The sequence below is a fragment of the Aquarana catesbeiana genome, linkage group LG05, assembly GCF_042186555.1.
Source record: "Aquarana catesbeiana isolate 2022-GZ linkage group LG05, ASM4218655v1, whole genome shotgun sequence".
NCBI lineage: Eukaryota > Metazoa > Chordata > Amphibia > Anura > Ranidae > Aquarana > Aquarana catesbeiana.
In genome coordinates this window covers 306,610,705-306,630,153 of record NC_133328.1, presented here as the reverse complement: position 1 = coordinate 306,630,153, position 19,449 = coordinate 306,610,705, and the positions used below count along the sequence as shown (strand labels likewise).

The window sequence follows — 19,449 nt, the reverse complement described above, 5'->3', positions numbered from 1 at the left end:
TTTCATCTCTTTATTTATTCTGAGCATGCGTGGCACTTTGTCCGTCGGATTTGTGTACACACGATCGGAATTTCCGACAACGGATTTTGTTGTCGGAAAATTTTATCTCCTGCTCTCCAACTTTGTGTGTCGGAAAATCCGATGGAAAATGTCCGATGGAGCCCACACACGGTCGGAATTTCCGACAACACGCTCCGATCGGACATTTTCCATCGGAAAATCCGACCGTGTGTACGGGGCATTAGAGTTTTTTCCCATCTGTTTGCCTTTGGGGAGATTTCTCTTCACTTCCTACTCCATAGCCAAAACTGGATGTAAGAGCAAATCCTTCCAAAGTGAGGGAAACATTGATTGGCACCAGGATCACCAGAACTAGTTTCCCCATTGGAAGATTTCCTCTCTATACCTATTCTGGTAACCATTTAAAATTTGTCACCCTCCGATTACACAGGACACAGGCAGAAGGACAATCTACTTATGTAAACAAGGGAGATTGTTGTTTTGTCTGAAGGGAAGATATTGATCCTGTGTTTCTGCAAAGCAGGAACACTGATCTTTGCCTTCCCCTAGTCAAAGCACCTCCCCCACAGTGACTAAGCACAACCTAGGCATACATTTAACCCTTTGATCATGCCAGGTGTTAACCCCTTCTCAGCCAGTGTCATTAGTACAATGACAGTGCATATTTTTAGCACTGCTCACTGTATTAGTGTCACTGGTCCCCAAAAAGTGTAATTTAGGTGTCTGATATGTTCGCCGCAATATCGCAGTCCTGCTATAAGTCGCTGACCACCACCATTACTAGTACAAAAAATAAATTAATAAAAATTTCCCAGAGTTTGTAGATGCTATAATTTTTGTGTAAACCAATCAATATACGCTTATTGGGATTTTTTTTTTACCAAAAACATGTATCAGAATACATATTGGCCTAAATTGATGAAGAACTTTGTTTTTTTACATATTTTTATTGGATGTGTTTTAACCGCTTCCTGACCACCCAACGACAGAAGGGCATGTACAGGCAGATTAACGTACCTGTACGTTGCCCTTTAGGAGGCGGCTTGCGGGCACACGCGCACCCACTGGGAGCTCCGTGACTGCGATTGCGGGTCCCTCGGACCCGATGTCCACAAGGATACCCGCGATCGTCTCACGGTGAGGAAGAATGGGGAGATGCTAATGTAAGCAAGCATTTCCCCGTTCTGCCTAGAGACCGTGTCACTGATCTCTGCTCCCTGTGATTGGGATCGGCGATCAGTGTAGTGTAACACAGCTCCTCCCCCCCACTGTTAGAAACACTCCCTAGGACACACTTAACCCCTACAGTGCCACCTAGTGGTTAACCCCTTCACTGCCAGTGACATTTTTAATCAATGCAATTTTTTAGCATTGATCGCATTAATGCCAATGGTCCCAGAAATGTGTCAAAATTGTCCGATGTGTCCGCCATAATGTCGCAGTCATGATAAAAATCGCTGATCACCACCATTACTAGTAAAAAAAAAATTATCAATAAAAATGCCATGAAACTATCCCCTATTTTATCGACGATATAACTTTTGAGCCAACCAATCAATAAACGCTTATTGCAAGTTTTTTTTACCAAAAATATGTAGAAGAATACGTATCGGCCTAAACTGAGGAAAAAAAATGTTTTTTTAATATTTTTTGGGGATATTTATTATAGCAAAAAGTAAAAAATAATGCGTTTTTTTCAATATTGTCGCTATTTTTTTGTTTATAGCACAAAAAATAAAAACCACAGAGGTGATCAAATACCACCAAAAGAAAGCTCTATTTGTGGGGAAAAAAGGACGTCAATTTTGCTTAAGAGCCACGTCGCACGACAGCGCAATTGACAGTTAAAACGACACAGTGCCGAATCACAAAAAGTGCTCTGGTCAGTAAGGGGGTAAATTCTTCCAGGGCTGAAGTGGTTAAATAGCAGAAAGTAAAAAATATTGGGGGTTTTTTTTCAAAATTTTCAGTCTTTTTTTTGTTTAAAGCGCAAAAAAGAAAAACTAGAGAGGTGATCAAATACCACCAAAAGAAAGCTCTATTTGTGGGAAAAAAGGACATTTTTATTTGGGTATAGCGTCGCATGAACGTGCAATTGTCAGTTAAAGTAACGCAGTGCCATATCGCAAAAAAATGGCCTGGTCAGGAAGTGGGTAAACTTGTGCTTAAGTGCTTATATCAAAAGATCAAGATCTCTCCATAAAGAGGACCTGTCATCCTTATTTCTATTAGAAGGGATGTTTACATTCCTTGTAATAGGAATAAAAGTGATATAAAAAAATAAATAAAGGGTCAGTGTGAAAATAAAACATAAAAGAAATAGGAAAAAAGAAAGTTAAAGCACCCTCATCCCTTGTGTCTTTGCGCGCAAGTCACGCATGCACATGTGAAGTATCGCCACAAATGTTATGCCCTGTACACACGGTCGGACATTGATTGGACATTCCGGCAACAAAATCCATGGATTTTTTTCCGACGGATGTTGGCTCAAACTTGTCTTGCATACACACGGTCACACAAAGACGTCGGAAAATCTGATCGTTCTGAACCCGGTGACGTAAAACACGTACTTCGGGACTATAAATGGGGCAGTAGCCAATAGCTTTCATCTCTTAATTTAATCTGATCATGCGTGGCACTTTGTGCGCCGGATTTTGTTGTCGGAAAATTTTATAGCAAGCTCTCAAACTTTGTGTGTCGGAAATTCCGACGGAAAAAGTCCGATGGAGCCCACACACGATCGGAATTTCCAACAACACAATCCGATCGCACTTTCTCCGTCGGAAAATCCGACCATGTGTACAGGGCATAAGAGTGAGAGCAATAATTCTAGCACTAGACCTCCTCTGTAACTCTAAACAGGTAACCTGTAAAGGTGTTTAAAGCATCACCTATGGAGATTTTTAGATACTGTAGTTTGTCGCCATTCCACGAGTGTGTGCAATTTTAAAGTTTGACATGTTAGGTATCTATTGACTTGGCTTAACATCATCTTTCATATTATACAAAAAAATTGGGATACGTATTGTGTTTTTTTTTTTTTATTCGTTTAAATGTATTTTTCAGAAAAAATTGTGTTTGAAAAACCACTGCACAAATACTGCGTGACATAAGAAATTGCAACAATTTTAATATATAATGTTTAGGAGTTATAAGTAATTTTCTAGCAACAAATACTGATTTAAACTTGTAAACAAAAAATGCCAGAAAAGGCTTGGTCTTCACGTGGTTAAAGTGGTTGTAAAGGTAAAAAAAAATTTTACCTTAATGTATTCTCTACATAAAGGTCATAAAGGTAAAAAACCTGCCTGAAATACGTACCTGAGCCCAGCCTCAATCAGGCGCTGTGCCCATTTGCAGCAGGCCTGCTCTTCTCTCCCTCTTCTCACAGTAGGTTCGGCAGTAGCAGAAGCCATTGGTCCTGCTGCTGTCATTTAAATCCTGTGAGCAGAGAGAAGATGCAGGGGCTGAGCCTCACTGTGTGTATCAATAGACACGCACAGTGTGGCTCAGGATAGAGCCTGCACGAGTGCCCCTATAGCAAGGGACTTGCTATGGGGGCACTCGGAGAAGAAGAGGAGCCAAGACCGCTGGCAGGGGACTCCGGAAAAGGAGGATTGGAGCTTCTCTGTGCAATCAATTTAAGGCAAAATGTCATTCTTTACCACACTTGTTTATAGATAAACATGTTATCTTTTGAATGCGGTTTACCATAAACAAGTACCCTATGAATATTTAAGACTCCTCGTGTCTATCTACCATCTTTTAATTAATCAACCTGCTTTTTTTAACCCTTGTAGTTTGTAAAATGGATTCCACTTTTGAAATGCCCATGACATTTCTTGTTTAATCCCTTCCTGCCAAATGTACATGAGGCCACATATACACTATATTACCAAAAGTATGGCGACAGCCGTTTTACACGCACATGAACTTTAATGGCATCCCAGTTTTAGTCCATAGGGTTCAGTATTGAGTTGGCCCACCCTTTGCAGTTATAACAGCTTCAACTCTTCTGGGAAGGCTGTCCACAAGGTTTAGGAGTTTGTCTATGAGAATGTTTAACCATTCTTCCAGAAGTGCATTTGTGAGGTCAGCCACTGATGTGGACGAGAAGCCTAGCTCACAATCTCTGCTCTAATTCATCCCAAAGGTGTTCTGTGTTCTGGTTGAGGTCAAGACTCTGTGCAAGCCAGTGAAGCCAAACTCGCTCATCCATCTCTTTATGAACCTTGCTTTGTGCACTGATCCAAATCATTTGGTGGAGGTGGGATTATGGTGCGGGGTTGTTTTTCAGGGGTTGGGCTTGGCTCCCTAGTTCCAGTGAAGGGAACTCTTAAGGCGTCAGCATACCAAGACATTTTGGACAATTTAATGTTCCCAACTTTGTGGGAACAGATTGGGATGGCCCCTTCTGGTTCCAACATGACTGTGCACCAGTGCACAAACAGAGTCCATAAAGACATGGATGAGCGAGTTTGGGGTGAGTCCTGCCCTTAACCCGATAGAACACCTTTGGGATGAATTAGAGCGGAGACTGTGAGCCAGGCCTTCTCGCCCATATCAGTGTCTGACCTCACAAATGCAGTTCTGGAAGAACGGTCAAACATTCCAAAAGACACTTCTAAACCTTGTAGACAGCATTCCTAGAAGAGTTGAAGTTGTTATAGCTGCAAAGGGTGGGTCGGCTCAATATTGAACCCTAAGACTGGCATTAAAGTTCATGTGCGTGTAAAGGCAGATGTCCCAGTACTTTTGGTAATATAGTGTATATGTGGCCTCATGGAAGTTGGTCTTTATCGTGATCAGATATATGCTTACCTGTGTTTGTGCTGGGAGGGTGGGCTCACTAAGGCCCCATTCACACCTGAGCGTAGTGTTTTCAGGCGATTTTTGCCGCATTTTTTACCGCGTTTTGCCACAATTTTGACATGTTTTTTCTGCAGTTTTGTACAGGTCAAAAGGTCACCAATGTAAAAAGCATAAAAACGCCCAAATCTGCCCCAAGAAAAGTTCCAGAACTTGTTTGAGCTTTAGGCGTTTTGGAGCTTCTGGCTTTAGACGTGAACCATCTCCATCGAGAATAATTGATTTTTTTCCCCTCCAGCATTTTGTAGTTTCAGGCTTCAAGCTACAAAACGCTCAGGTGTGAATGGGGCCTAAGAGCCCTGGGTCTCGTACTAGCACTTGGGAACCAGACAGCTCAGTTCATGATTACTTAGTCACTGTGATAGTCTTTGATTGGTCACTGTTCAGCCTCCTCCTGTGTTTTATCTCCCCTTGAATGGAGAAAAAGATACATTATATAATTTTCTTCTTGCTAGAGAAAAATGTAAACAAAGAAGTGTGCGTAAAAAATAATAATAATAAAAATTTTAAAAAAATTAGCTAGGGTTTGATCTAAGTCAATGTCAGGATTAGGGTTGGGGTCAAGGTTGGGGTCAAATGCGAGGGTCAAATGTCAGAGTCAGTGTATTTTAGGCAAGATTAAGAAAAAAACATTTTAAAATTTAGGATCAGTGTCAGTTAGTGTCAGTTTCAGTGTGTTTTAGGTAGGATAAAAAAGCAAAATGTGCAATATTGTTTTGGGGCCCTACTACGGGTACAAACAACAAATAATATACACATATGTGGTATTGCTGAGATTGTCAGGAGCAGGAGAATTTATTTAGGGTTGTTCTTTTTTGTGGTTTGTGGTTATGGTGATAGCAAGAAATATAAAGCTAAATTTAAAAAAAATTGATATTTTCACCAGGATACACAGTAGTTGCATTGAAATGTAGTTTTACTAATGCATACCAAAGCTGCAAAACTGTGTTCAGGTATTAAGATTAATTTTACCCTTGTCATGAAGAAGTTAATTAGACAACCCGCATTTTATCACTGCTTACAATTACAAAGTAAAGTATTAATAAAGAACCTGTCAATTCTATGAGTCCTGATAATCTATTTAATGTGTAAAAGCAGCTGCTGCCAAACTGTCCATCTGACCACACATATCTACATCACACATGTGCATCACAGAGCGTGTATATATATATGCACACATTTATACCCACATATCATATCGCCCAACATTTTGAGATGGGAATGAGGGACACCTACAAACAAATGTATGTAGGCATAGGACACGCCCCCTGTCACACACCCTTAAAGCAAGATTAACAAAAAAAAGGTTAAATAAATCCACAAGGACCTTTTTTTTACCAATACTATTCCTTTATATTGGCTTTTAAAATGTACAAATGCAGAAATTTAGAAATTGGATGAAAGGTTTAGCACTGGGAAACACTTTTTGAAAGATATAAAATGCAATTTTTATAACAACTATATGGATCAGACCAAAATGAGGGATAAATGAGGGGGAACGAGGGACAGAGGGACATTGTTCCAAATCAGGGACAGTCCCTCAAAGTCAGAAATAGTTGGGAGCTATGCACATATGAATATCCTGCACTGACTGGTACCTGAGTGGCGGTGCTAGGATGCTTTTCAATAGAGCAATACCTGACCTGAATATCTCTAAACTATCTCCAGGACCAGGAGCATTTCCCTGCATTGAACCATTCATGACAAGACAGGTTTCTCTCCCTTACCTACTCCAACACTGCAGACACTGGCTCCAGACTGACCCAACAGGGGCTTCATAAAGCCTCTCTGAGTCTAAGATGGTCCCCTTAATCTCTGGAGAGCTTGGTGCCCCATTTTGAATCCCACAAAATGGGGCCTGGAATCCATGACAGAGGACACTCTGGTACCATGTCCGACTTCCCCCTAGAAGATAGAAGGGAAGTACTTCTTCTGCAAAACAATTGCAATTAAGGAACTAAAGACAGTTAGTGGCATCTAGTGGGGAAACGTGAGCACTACATGCCTAACACCGGCTTTGTGCTAGGCCTTATTGGATATATTATTCAACAGAACAGTCAAAATTCTTAAATTATTTCCAGTATCTATAATGTGCTGTATGCTCCCTGCTTTAAAAAAATAAATAATTTTTAGGCTTTTTTTTTACCACTCTCCTATTGCAATCATTTCATAGTTATATTTGCCATTAACTAAAAATATAAACGGTATTGTTCAAGTAGGCGTTAAAAGATGGTGTTAACCTACTCCTGGCCCTGCTGCCCAAACATACACAACTGGTGGTACTACTAAAAGTGAAGCTGGCTTTGGTCCCACAAGGCTTTTTGAGACCGAAGCTGCAAACAACACTGGGTCACAGTACAGGCTCTAGAACTTTACTTTCATTGTTCTGATCTTGCAGAGGCTGCTAATGATCCATTTTTAGAGATAATGAGCACAAAAAGTTCCAGAACAGATCACTATTTTATAGATGCCACATGATGATGACATGAGTGCAATGGAGCACTTAAAGTGTATGTATAACCAAAACCTTTTTTTGAAGTTTTGGTTGGAGTATGGAAGGTTTAAATCCGCTGTCTGTTTATTTTTTTCTGTCTGTTTATTGTTGGTGAACTGTTTCTTCACTTCCTATCTAAAAGATTCAAAAGGAAGTTAGGAAATCTCTACAAAGTGAGGGTAATTCCTCTCTTTGACAGTTTTCACCAGAATAGCTGTCCCTTTGGAATTTTAGTCCTCCACCTCTTGTTATGGGGATAACTTTAACATTTTCGTTTTCCCATAACTTTTATATTTTGGGGACAATGGTCACCAGGATAAATAGAGAGGATACATCTACTCAGTGGGGACACAAACAACAATAAACATAAGAGAGGGTGGTAATCTTTCCCTACTTTATTTGAAACTAAAATAAAAATACTATCTATAAATAAACTTTACACCAATGCCCCTAAGTTGCCTGCTGTAAACATGGTTATATGTTGGACAGTGATTTGCTCTACCAGCTGGAATCTGGCTAGTGGATAGCCGCACTCCAATATTCACCTATTTGCACAGCTAACATGTTTCACACTGGGTATGGTACTTAATCATAACTAGAGTGCCACACATACACACAGATATATATATATACATACATCTAAGTAATCTAGACAAATAGACAAAGCATGCGAGACATTGATTTTCAGATAGGAAACACCTCACATTTGCAGATTAACCATTAAAGAAGTGTACAAACCTTCACAGATAGTTCAACATATAACAATATGTAGAAAAAGGAGAACATAAACACAATAGACACAAACATCCACATGCAATATAAAAAAACTTTTGTATGTGATAAAAAATGCATGCACAATACCTCTTACCAATGCATAGGTGTAAGTTCATGCTTTTAAAATAGCCCCTCTTTTTCATATTATTATATCATTATTACTTTATTGTATTTTATTTCATTTTAGCTGGAATCTGGCTATAAATGGACTGGAATAGAGTATTTTTAAAAAATTATTATTACGTGTAATCCCTGGAAATGAATTTAAAAAAAAAAGAGTAAATGAGTCTTAACAAACTGCTAACATGGCGAGTGTCAATATATAGGCAAATACTCACATTTTATGCTGTCAGCTTTTAGCAAATACTTTTGCTAACGTTAGCCTTATATGCAAAGTTAATTCCAGATTCAATTATGACTTACAGAGTAATTTATTTTAATCCACGTATTCGCAGACCCAGTTATTTTGTGTCAGCTTTTAAATTTTGAGTAGTTTTACCAATAAAGTCTTCTGTATAAAACATGGTCAGTTGTTCCAGCTGGCATGTTAGCTGCGAGGTAATCATTCAGAACCTAGTTTGATAGAAACTACTGATGACCAATGATGCAGAATACTCTGCATTGATTTATGGGATATATATTTATAGAAAGACTGAAGCATAGTAACATAAATGTTCTCGTTTGACTAGTATAGATGCCTGAAATGAAACAAACAATGATAGGCCAATCCTCATTGTCTTAGTCTTTGTCATTGTTCTTCCAATGCTAAAATGAAGAAATAATACCGAAACTGAGAATTATTACTTGCCAGAGGATGTTGCCTAATCCCCTTAACAATTACTGTATCATCTTTCTCAATGCCGCCAGCTGAGGCACCAGCATTAGATGTATAAATGGCAGGTACACTATTATCTTTTGAAATGGCAAGTGGTCTTTTGTACTTCTTTCCAGACACCTGAGCCAGAAAGGACATTGAGGCCATTCATTCATTCTCAAACTCCCCTGCAGTTACTTCCCTTCTGACCATGCAGAGCCTCAACTGATTCTGAAGTTTATAAAAAACAAAGGAAAACATGGGTACTAGTCATTTATCCTTAGAGATCAGAATGCTGTAAAATCAAAAGAGGAAAGTGTCATTCCTATATCCAACACCATAATAAAAACCCAACAGTATTGTCATTCCCCGATGTGTTCAATAAGTCTAACCTATGTATAAATAACTTGCTTCAGGCACTAATGTTCTATTGTGAATAAGGTCTTCTGCTGAAAGATCAATGAACAAATTGGTGATGAGAGAAATCTAGACGATGAACAGTGACGTGAGACTCCCAGAAAATGTTATGAATCATAAGCACAGTCAGTGTACTACAATACTAATACTTCCCTCCGGAACCCTGCACTTTGCCATTCTTCACATAGGTAGTGTCTTTGCAGCTACAGACCATCTGGAGACCAACACTGACAGCATGTTTACACCTTAGGTGGCTCATGAAATTCAGTTGTCTAAATCCTGTAAGGCAACCTTTAAAGAGAGATGCTATTCTACCCTTAATAGCTTTACTAGATTTAAAGTCTGGGTTTATTTCCTATCATGTATACTATAAATAAACAAAGCAGAACATTGGCTAGTCAATTTTAAAAAGTCAGAGACAAGGCTGCTTTGTGATGCTTTGATCATTAAAATAACTGCTGTTACAGATACTTCATTGTTTGAAGTCTGAAGGATTTAAGCTACCTACAAGTTAGTTAAAGGTAAAAAAAACATACATATTTAGTACAGCCCTGCAATATGTAAGTAAAGATTCTTCCATATCAGCATCGTCAGCTAAGATTTAAGTTTGGCATTGTGCTGCCCGACTTTTATTCAAGCAATTTACATTATTTTTATCTTTTTATATTAAAAAAAACATTTGCAAAAGGGAGAACATATTAAAAGGTATGATGGAACAATAATGCAATGATTAGAAGGGATACGACAAAGTTCCGGTAATCACAGCCAATATATATATATATATATATATATATATATATATATATATATATATATATATATATATATTTTCACAGGTTTAAAGTATAACTAAAGGCCCAACTTTCTTTTTCGTTTTGAATAATATGGAGAGGGATTAGAACACTCGACCGTTTCTTTTGCTATCTGTGCCGCCCCCATTATCATTGTAAAAGAAAATCCTAAATTTCGGGTTGGCCCCAGAAAAGTAATAGAGAGGAAATCTTCCAATGAGGATACTAGTTCTGGTGACCTGGGAGTCCCCAAGGAATTCCCCTAATTTTCAGAGATTTCCTCTCACTTCCTGTTTGGCTATAGGTTAGGAAGTGAAGGGAGATGGCAAAAAAAATCTGACAGGTGTTATAATCCTCCCTTGCTCTATTCAAATTGAAAAAAAAGTTTGCCTACAGTTCAACTTTAACCACTTTCCTACCAGGCGAATTCTGACATTTCTCTCCTACATGTAAAAATCATCATTTTTTTCCTTGAAAATTACAACCCCCAAACATTATATATGTTTTTTTAGCAAAGACCCTAGAGAATACAATGGCGGTTGTTGCAACTTTTATCTCACACAGTATTTGCGCAGGAATTTTTTGAACGCGTTTTTTGGGGGAAAAAAACAGTTTTGTGTTTTAAAAAAAAACAAAACAGTAAAGTTAGCCCAATGTTTTTGCATATTGTGAAAGATGAAGTTACGCCGAGTAAATAGATACCTAACATGTCATGCTTCAAAATTGCACACGCTCGTGGAATGGCGCCAATGTTCGGTACTTAAAAATCCCCATAGGCGACGCTTGAAATTTTTTTACTAGTTACATGTTTTGAGTTACAGAGGAGGTCTAGGGACAAAATGATTGCGCTCACTCCAACGTTCGCGGCAATACCCCACATGTGTGGTTTGAACACCGTTTTCATATGTGGGTGGGACTTACGTATGCGTTTGCTTCTGCGTGTGAGCACACGGGGACAGCGGCCCTTTAAAAAAAAAAATTTTATTGTTAATTATATTTTCTTTTTTTATTTTGACACTTTTAAAAAAAAAATTGATCACTTTTATTCCTATTACAAGGAATGTAAACACCCCTTGTAATAGGAATATGACATGACAGGTCCTCTTAATAGTGAGATATGGGGTCAATAAGACCCCACATCTCACCACTGGGCTGGGAAGCCTCAACTAAAAAAAAAAATAAAACGATCACAGCTTCCCAGCAGAAGCGGCGCCGTTTTTTTTGAATGGAGAGGCTGGGCGTGACGTCATAACATCGCGCTCGGCCTCAGATGATCACAGAGACTCCGGCGACCATCTGGTCCGCCGGAAATCTCTGATCTACATCCGGCGTCGGCGGATCCGCTCTCTGCCTCACCGATTGTAACGGTGAGTCAGAACAAGCACCGGAGGGCGGCGTAAGAACGAACAAGTGGCGGAACGGCCGCTATGATCGTTCCTGTGGTGTAGAGATTCGCCGTCTAAAACCGGCAATACCTGAATGATGTCTGTAACTACAGGCATCATTCAGATATACCCGCTCAAAGCCCAGGACGTCATATGACGGTGGGCAGGCGGGAAGTGGTTAAGATGAAAAACACCAACATGATAAAATACTACAAAATTAAGGAGTGTTACAAGCCAGGGGACCCCATATATGGAACTGATGGCTGCCAGATTTGTAAGACATGGTCTACTTGTTTTAATTGCATTGATTTTTTTTAGATATCATGATGCTATTTACTTAGTTTATTGCTACATGGACTGATCTATTTTCAGATTTCTATATAGAAACAGTGTGGATCATAACACCTTAGAATTAAATTACTGTATATTATATATTACACATATTTTTATTCTCATGGGAATTGTCCTTAAGATTAGTGTTGGGTGAATGGTTCGGCCCAAGCATGAGTTCGAGCCCAGCATTGGCTGTTCGGCCCGTTCGTCCATCACCCCAATTTGCAGTGTGTTCGGCGGGTGTTCGCCCGGCTGAATGCCCTAAAATGCACAGCGTGCTGCACAGTGCATTTTGCTCCCTTATTGGGCAATGCAGAATAAGCTGGTTGTTAACCACTTGCCGACTGCCCGCCATCGTTATACATTGGCTGTTTGAAGAGGAATATCGTTGTTATGGCAGCAGCTAGCTACCATAACCCCGGTATCCTCTTCAAGAGCAGGCTTTCGGCTTTCAGATAAAAGTGGTCTCTGCAGCAGATTCGCCGCAAGATCACTTTTTATCAGTGGCGGAAAAGGGCCACCCCTCCCGCCGCGCTCCGGTGCCCTCCGCCGCTTACCAGAGCCGCCGGCAGGGGCAGAGGCGATCAGATCCTTCTCCGTATGTGGTATGGAGCTGAGCCCCCACCCAGCTCCATACCATTGCAGGACGGAAGCAATGTTAAAACATCACTTCCGCCCATAGCTCTTAAAGGGACATTTTTTAAAAAGTAAAATAAATAAGAAAAAAAAAATAAAAATTTTAACACGCCCCATCCCACCGAGCTCGCGCACAGAAGCAAATATGTAAACGCATATGTAAACGGTGTTCAAATCACACATGTGAGGTATCACCACAAGCAATAAGTCTAGCCCTAGATCTCCTCTGTAAGTGTAGAATTTTTTTAAACATCGCCTGGAGATTTTTTTAAGGGTAAAAGTTTGTTGCCATTTCACGAGCGGGCGCATTTTTGAAGCATGACATGTTGGGTATCAATTTACTCGGTGTAACATCATCTTTCACAATATAAAAAAATTGGACTAACTTTATTGTTGTCTTATTTATTAATTCAAAAAAGTTTTTTTTTTCCAAAAAAAAATGCGCTTGTAAGACCGCTGCGCAAATAGGGTGTGACAGAAAGTATTGCAACGACCGCCATTTTATTCTCTAGGGTGTTAGAAAAAAATATATAATGTTTGGGGGTTCAAAGTAATTTTCTAGCAAAAAAAAACTGTTTTAAACCAGTAAACACCAAATCTCAAGGCGAGGCTCTGTCCTTAAGTGGTTAAGGAGCAATGGGTTTTCCCACTGACAGCTGAATAGAAAAAATTGGCAGTAAAAAAAAAGAAGAAAAAAACATCTTACCCCAACCCTGAGCTGTGGTTGTGGGGGTATACGGGCGAGGGGCTTATCAGAATCTGGAAATCCCTTTTAACAAGGGGTCCCCCAGATCCTGCCCCTCCTATGTGAATGAGTACGGAGGTACATAGTACCACTACCCATTCACCAAAAAAGTGCCATAAATGAATAATAACACAGACCGTTTTTGACAATTCCTTTATTAAAAAATAAAAAAGGTGCCCCCCGATGTAAATCACACCGACCGCCGCACCCGAAACAAAAAAAACGCTCCCACCGACCATGAAGACTGGCCACCTACTGCAGGCTCCACCCTTTCACAGATCTTATATAGGTAAGGGGCAGAGCCACCTGGCAACGTCATCTGACATCGCCGACCCAGCACCCCACGTTGTTTTTTCTTCTTTTTTTTTTATAGCCAGGTGCTCGGCAATTGCAACCACTAATCAATTAAAATGTGATTTGACTTGTTTTTTTCTTTAGAATTTTTGCTGCAGCATGTTCTGTGCATACTACAGATGCACCACTTTACAGGCAGACTAAGGGAACCCCCCAGGCTCTATATTGAAAGGAATTTTTTGTTTTTATTGTTGCAGTTTAAGCATCATTAAAATCACTGCTCCTAAAAAAACAATCTTTTTAAAAAATAAAATTGTATGGATACATGTTCCCCAGGGCAGTACTCAGACCCCCATACCATACCCCTTTTATGGCCAACTACTTGCATATAAGCCTTCAAAATGGGCACTTTCGATTTTTTCTGTTCAGCTCCCATAGACTTCAATGAGATTCACCGTTGGGTTTAGAACTTTTCCCCTGTTCGGGAGTTCTGCTGCAAACTGAACAGGGGGATGTTCGGCCCATCTCTACATAGGAACATAAATAGGGAGCAATTTTATCTTCAGGTATGTTGATTTTGGGCTTTCATTTTGGACTAGTGTTGCAATACCCATGTACATCTTCACAAAACATTTCTATGAAGTCTAGTGGTTAAATGGTTTGCAAAGTTGCTTGCTTACGATTTGTTTCTGATATGTGATGTGCCGTGTGCTTTTATCTTATATACAGTATCTGACAAAAGTGAGTACACTCCTCACATTTTTGTAAATATTTTATTATATCTTTTCATGTGACAACACTGAAGAAATTACACTTTGCTACAATGTAAAGTAGTGCATGTACAGCTTGTATAACAGTGTAAATTTGCTATCGCCTCAAAATAATTCAATACACAGCCATTGTTGTCTAAACTGCTGGCGACCAAAGTGAGTACACCCCCAAGTGAAAATGTCCAAATTGGGCCCAAAGTGTCAATATTTTGTGTGGCCGCCATTATTTTCCAGCACTGCCTTAACCCTTTTTGGCATGGAGTTCACCAGAGCTTCACAGGTTGCCACTGGAGTCCTCTTCCACTCCTCCATAACGACATCACGGAGCTGGTGGATGTTAGAGACCTTGCACTTCTCCAACTTCTGTTTGAGGATGCCCCACAGATGCTCAATAGGGTTTAGGTCTGGAGACATGTTTGGCCAGTTCATCACCTTTACCCTCAGCTTCTTTAGCAAGGCAGTGGTCATCTTGGAGGTGTGTTTGGGGTCGTTATCACGTTGGAATACTGCCCTGCGGCCCAGTCTCCAATGGGAGGAGATCATGCTCTGCTTAAGTATGTCACTGTGCATGTTGGCATTCATGGTTCCCTCAATGAACTGTAGCTCCCCAGTGCCGGCAGCACTCATGCAGCCCCAGACCATGACACTCCCACCACCATGCTTGACTGTAGGCAAGACACACTTATCTTTGTACTCCTCACCTGGTTGCCGCCACACACACACTTGACACCATCTGAATCAAATAAGTTTATCTTGTCTCATCAGACCACAGGACATGGTTCCAGTAATCCATGTACTTAGTCTTCTTGTCTTCAGCAAACTGTTTGCAGGCTTTCTTGTGCATCATCTTTAGAAGAGGCTTACTTCTGGGACTTCAGCCATGCAGACCAATTTGATGCAGTGGCCGGCATATGGTCTGAGCACTGACAGGCTGACCCCCCACTCCTTCAACCTCTGCAGCAATGCTGGCAGCACTCATACATCTGTTTCCCAAAGACAACCTCTTGATATGACACTGAGCATGTGTACTCAACTCCTTTGGTCGACCATAGCAAGGCCTGTTCTGAGTAGAACCTGTCCTGTTAAACCTCTATATGGTCTTGGCCACCGTGCTGCTGCTCAGTTTCAGGGTCTTGGCAATCTTCTTATAGCCTAGGCCATCTTCATGTAGAGCAACAATTCTTTTTTTTCAGATCCTCAGAGAGTTCTTTGCCATGAGGTGCCATGTTGAACTTCTAGTGACCCGTATGCGAGAGTGAGAGCAATAAGACCAAGTTTAACACACCTGCTCCCCATTCACACCTGAGACCGTGTAAAACTAATGGGTCACATGACACCGGGGAGGGAAAATGGCTAATTGGGCCCAATTTGAACATTTTCACTTAGGAGTGTACACACTATTGTTGCCAGAAGTTTAGACATTAATGTCTGTGTGTTTAGTTATTTTGAGGGGACCGCAAATTTACACTGTTATACAAGCAGTACACGCTCTACTTTACATTGTAGCAAAGTGTAATTTCTTCAGTGTTGTCACATGAAAAGATATAATAAAATATTTACAAAAATGTGAGGGGTGTATTCACTTTGTGAGATACTGTTCATATGTAATAAGAACAATAAAATATTATTCTGTTATTTTGTAGCTGGACAAAGACCTTGAGGAAGTAACAATGCAACTCCAAGATACACCTGAGAAAACAACTTATATCAAGCAGAACCACTATCAGGATCTGAATGATATACTCAGTATACGAAACTTTACAGACAGCAAAGGTAAGATACACTGAAACAATCTCTTGACGAAAGAGGACAACACTGTGTAAAACAATTATGAGGGTCTGTTTATATAGTAGTTGCATAATATACATATTTAGGAAATGTGGGGCACATTTTCTTTTCATTTTCCTTGTCAAAAGAAGTTTATTGAGTATACAATGTTATAAAGATACATAAAGATACATAAAGTAAGTTTACAAGGATCTATAAAGTAAGCTCATTGTTTTACAGTAGGGTTTATATAGGTAAATATCATGAAATTTCAAATATTAAACATTGGGTTCACGTAAACCTAAATTAAAGATATATATCATTTCCTTAGTTACTTTTGTAGGTATTTAAATGATTTATACCTACTATACATATTGTTTACAAGTAGAGTGTATATAGGTCAAATAAATTCTGATAATGAGCTTTAATCGTAAGGTGGAGAAAAGGAAAGAGAAAGAAGAAAAAGGGTTGAAATTCTTTTCATTTTCTATTGGCATTGCTACACCAAAATGTCAATTTCAGGTTTGCTGTTTACCCTGTCACCTAAAGTTTTCATATGGTAGAAAGAGTTAGGTAGAAAGGTTTTCTTGTGCTTACTACAAGTGCCTCTTAAAGGTAGCAAATACAAGTGGTCAGCAGAATCACTGAGGTATCTGTTTTTGGTTCTCCTGACAATTTTCATTCAGATCTCTCTCTGATCTGAAGAGAATCACACAATATTGCTAGGCCCTTAAATTTAAGATTGCTTTTGCCTACTGCACTCCGGCATCCTTTTCAGATGCTGATACCGTGGGTAATCACCTAGTCTACCAGTGCTAGAAACAGACCTGGTGGATCTACCTGCTTACATCCTTTTTTTTCAAAATTCCATAAGCTCATCAGTGCTTTATGCATCCACAAAAAAAAAAAAAAAATGTGTGGCAACGGTGTTCATATGTATGTATCTGTGGCCAAACAGGGATAGCTTTTTGTCCTCCCACATGTTAGAAATTTGTGGATAATAAGCTCCTGAATAAAAGATTTCATACTTTTACATGTACATGTAATGAATATTTAATTGCAGACAAGGCGCTGATAAGGGAAACCAAAGATAATAGTTTGACAACATTAGGAATTTCTCAAAAATGAGAGAAGGTACTGCCAAATGGTAATTTGCCTGAGGGGATTCAGTGCACTGTCACAGCTAAACACTTTAAAAATAACATTCTCATTCTGTGAGATGTTCACATTATTTCCTGCCAGAAAAATCCACGTACACTGAGAGGTTTGTTACACACCAGTGATTCTTGTAAAGTTATGTATATCAAATCCACAGTAAAGAAGGACATCATAAATCATTCTTAGGTTTAACTATAAAAAAAAACAAAAAAACCCCCCAAAGAAACCTTTTTAACTATAAAACATAAAAAAGCTAATTGTATCTTCCCAAGACATATTAGACAATTCAGACAGGTTTTTTTTTGTGTATTTGCCAAACTACTGTTAGGCATGAATAGAATTTAGTTATGTGTCATTTCTACTGGATAATTTCTTTGAATAATGATCTTTTTTGGGCCCATTATCATAAATCTCATATAAAAAGCGTAAGGTTTAATCCATGAGGGTAGCAGGTGCAGTTTGCAGCATCTGAGTCATTTTTAACCTTCTTTTGGTCCAGATTCAATAGTAGAATAGGGAAGGCTAAGCATGCTCCAAATGTTGTATGCAAAAATTGGGAGCACACAGAGTGGTGCGGTGCCTAGCAATTGCAAACGTGTTTATGGACCTGTGCGGTTCAGCTCATCTTCTTTTTAACTCTGGCCAGTGTAGAAAACACATGCCGAGCAAACTTTTTTGACTTACCTGCGAATAACTAAGACATACCTCCCAACTTTTTCAGATGGGAACCAGGGACACCTATTAGCACAAGTATGTAGGCATAGGACACACCCCCTGCTATGTCTCCTTAACCACTTCAGCTCCAGAAGATTTACCCCCTTTATGACCAGGCCATTTTTTGCGATACGGAACTGCGTTATTTTGACTGACAATTGCGTGGTCATGCGACTCCGTTCCCCCCAAGAAATGGATATCCCTGTTTTCCCACAAATAGAGCTTTCTTTTAGTGGTAATTGATTATCTTTGCGGTTATTTTTTTCGCTATAAACAAAAAAAAAAGACTGACAATTTTGAAAGAAAATTATATATTTTTAACTTTGTGCTATAAAACATGCCCAATAAACAAATGCAAAAAATCTAATTTCTTTATCAGTTTAGGCCAATGTGTATTCTGCTACATGTTTTTGGTAAAAAAATTCCAATAAGCGTATATTGATTGGTTTACGCAAAAGTTATGGCATCTACAAACTGTGGGATATTTTAATGAAATTTTTATTGGCGGGTGGCGGGCATCGGGCAGCGGCTCCGGTGTCCTCGCTTCCATTACGGCGGCTGCTGCCATGCGTCTCCTCCCCCCTCCTAGGTGTCCAATAGAATTGCCTGTCCTTTCAGCCATGACCCGCTTCCTGATTGGCCGGGAGGAGAATCAGTGTTACAATAGCGAATATTCATTCCCTATTGTAACACATCTGGGTGGGCTCGGTTCGCAGGGCTCTGCGCCCCGAGTCCACCCTATTTTGAAGCCTATTAGAGCTTCCCCCACCCTCCCTTCTGATTAATCAGGTGCTTCAAACCCCTCCTCATTGGAATCCATGCATCCGGCGTCCTGCAAGGGGCCGGATGCATTGAATTGGAGAGGGGGGGGCGGCACCCTAATTTTGTCCTTACCATTTTATATTGCTGCATTTGGAAACAGCAATTAGGATGTGTACATGAAAACCCATTGACACACATACATACATTTGTTTCCTCCATTTCCTGTTTGCATGGACAATTAACATTAAATATTCAGTTGTAAGTAACACATAGTCAGCAATAGTCACAATGGTTATCTCTATTTAGTAGAGAAATAGCATATGTACTGAAAAATACCCACTCAAAAAATAAAGAGGAATTCCTTTACATAAATAGCATAATGGAACATCAGTTAATGGTTTGGGATCCAGTTCTCAGATGAAATCCTGATTTTCTAAGGATCAGTCCTGATGAAAACTACTGACATATGCTTAGTAAGGCTGATCAAACCTTACAGTAAATATATTTAGCTTTAAGGAAGAATGAAACAGGATTATATTTTTATAACGACAGCTGGAATCTAATTGGTTGCAATTCTCTTTCTATCTTTTAGCTGTTATAATACTGGATTATTTACCGTATATAGACAGTGCAACAAGCAGTGGTGATGACCAACGTGCAGTAGCTTTTAATAGTATATCATAAATAATCTGTTTTAACTAACCT

At 39.5% G+C, this 19,449-nt stretch overlaps 1 protein-coding gene across 2 annotated transcripts in view; it reads left to right on the top strand.

The window, feature by feature from the left end:
• The window catches only part of GABBR2 (gamma-aminobutyric acid type B receptor subunit 2), a 982,804-nt gene that overhangs the window by 949,214 nt on the left and 14,141 nt on the right, over positions 1-19,449 (top strand). For both annotated transcript variants that reach the window (XM_073630834.1, XM_073630835.1), the window contains exon 17: positions 15,987-16,116. In XM_073630834.1, the coding sequence (XP_073486935.1) occupies positions 15,987-16,116 (130 nt within the window). The remainder of the gene's footprint in view (positions 1-15,986; positions 16,117-19,449) is intronic.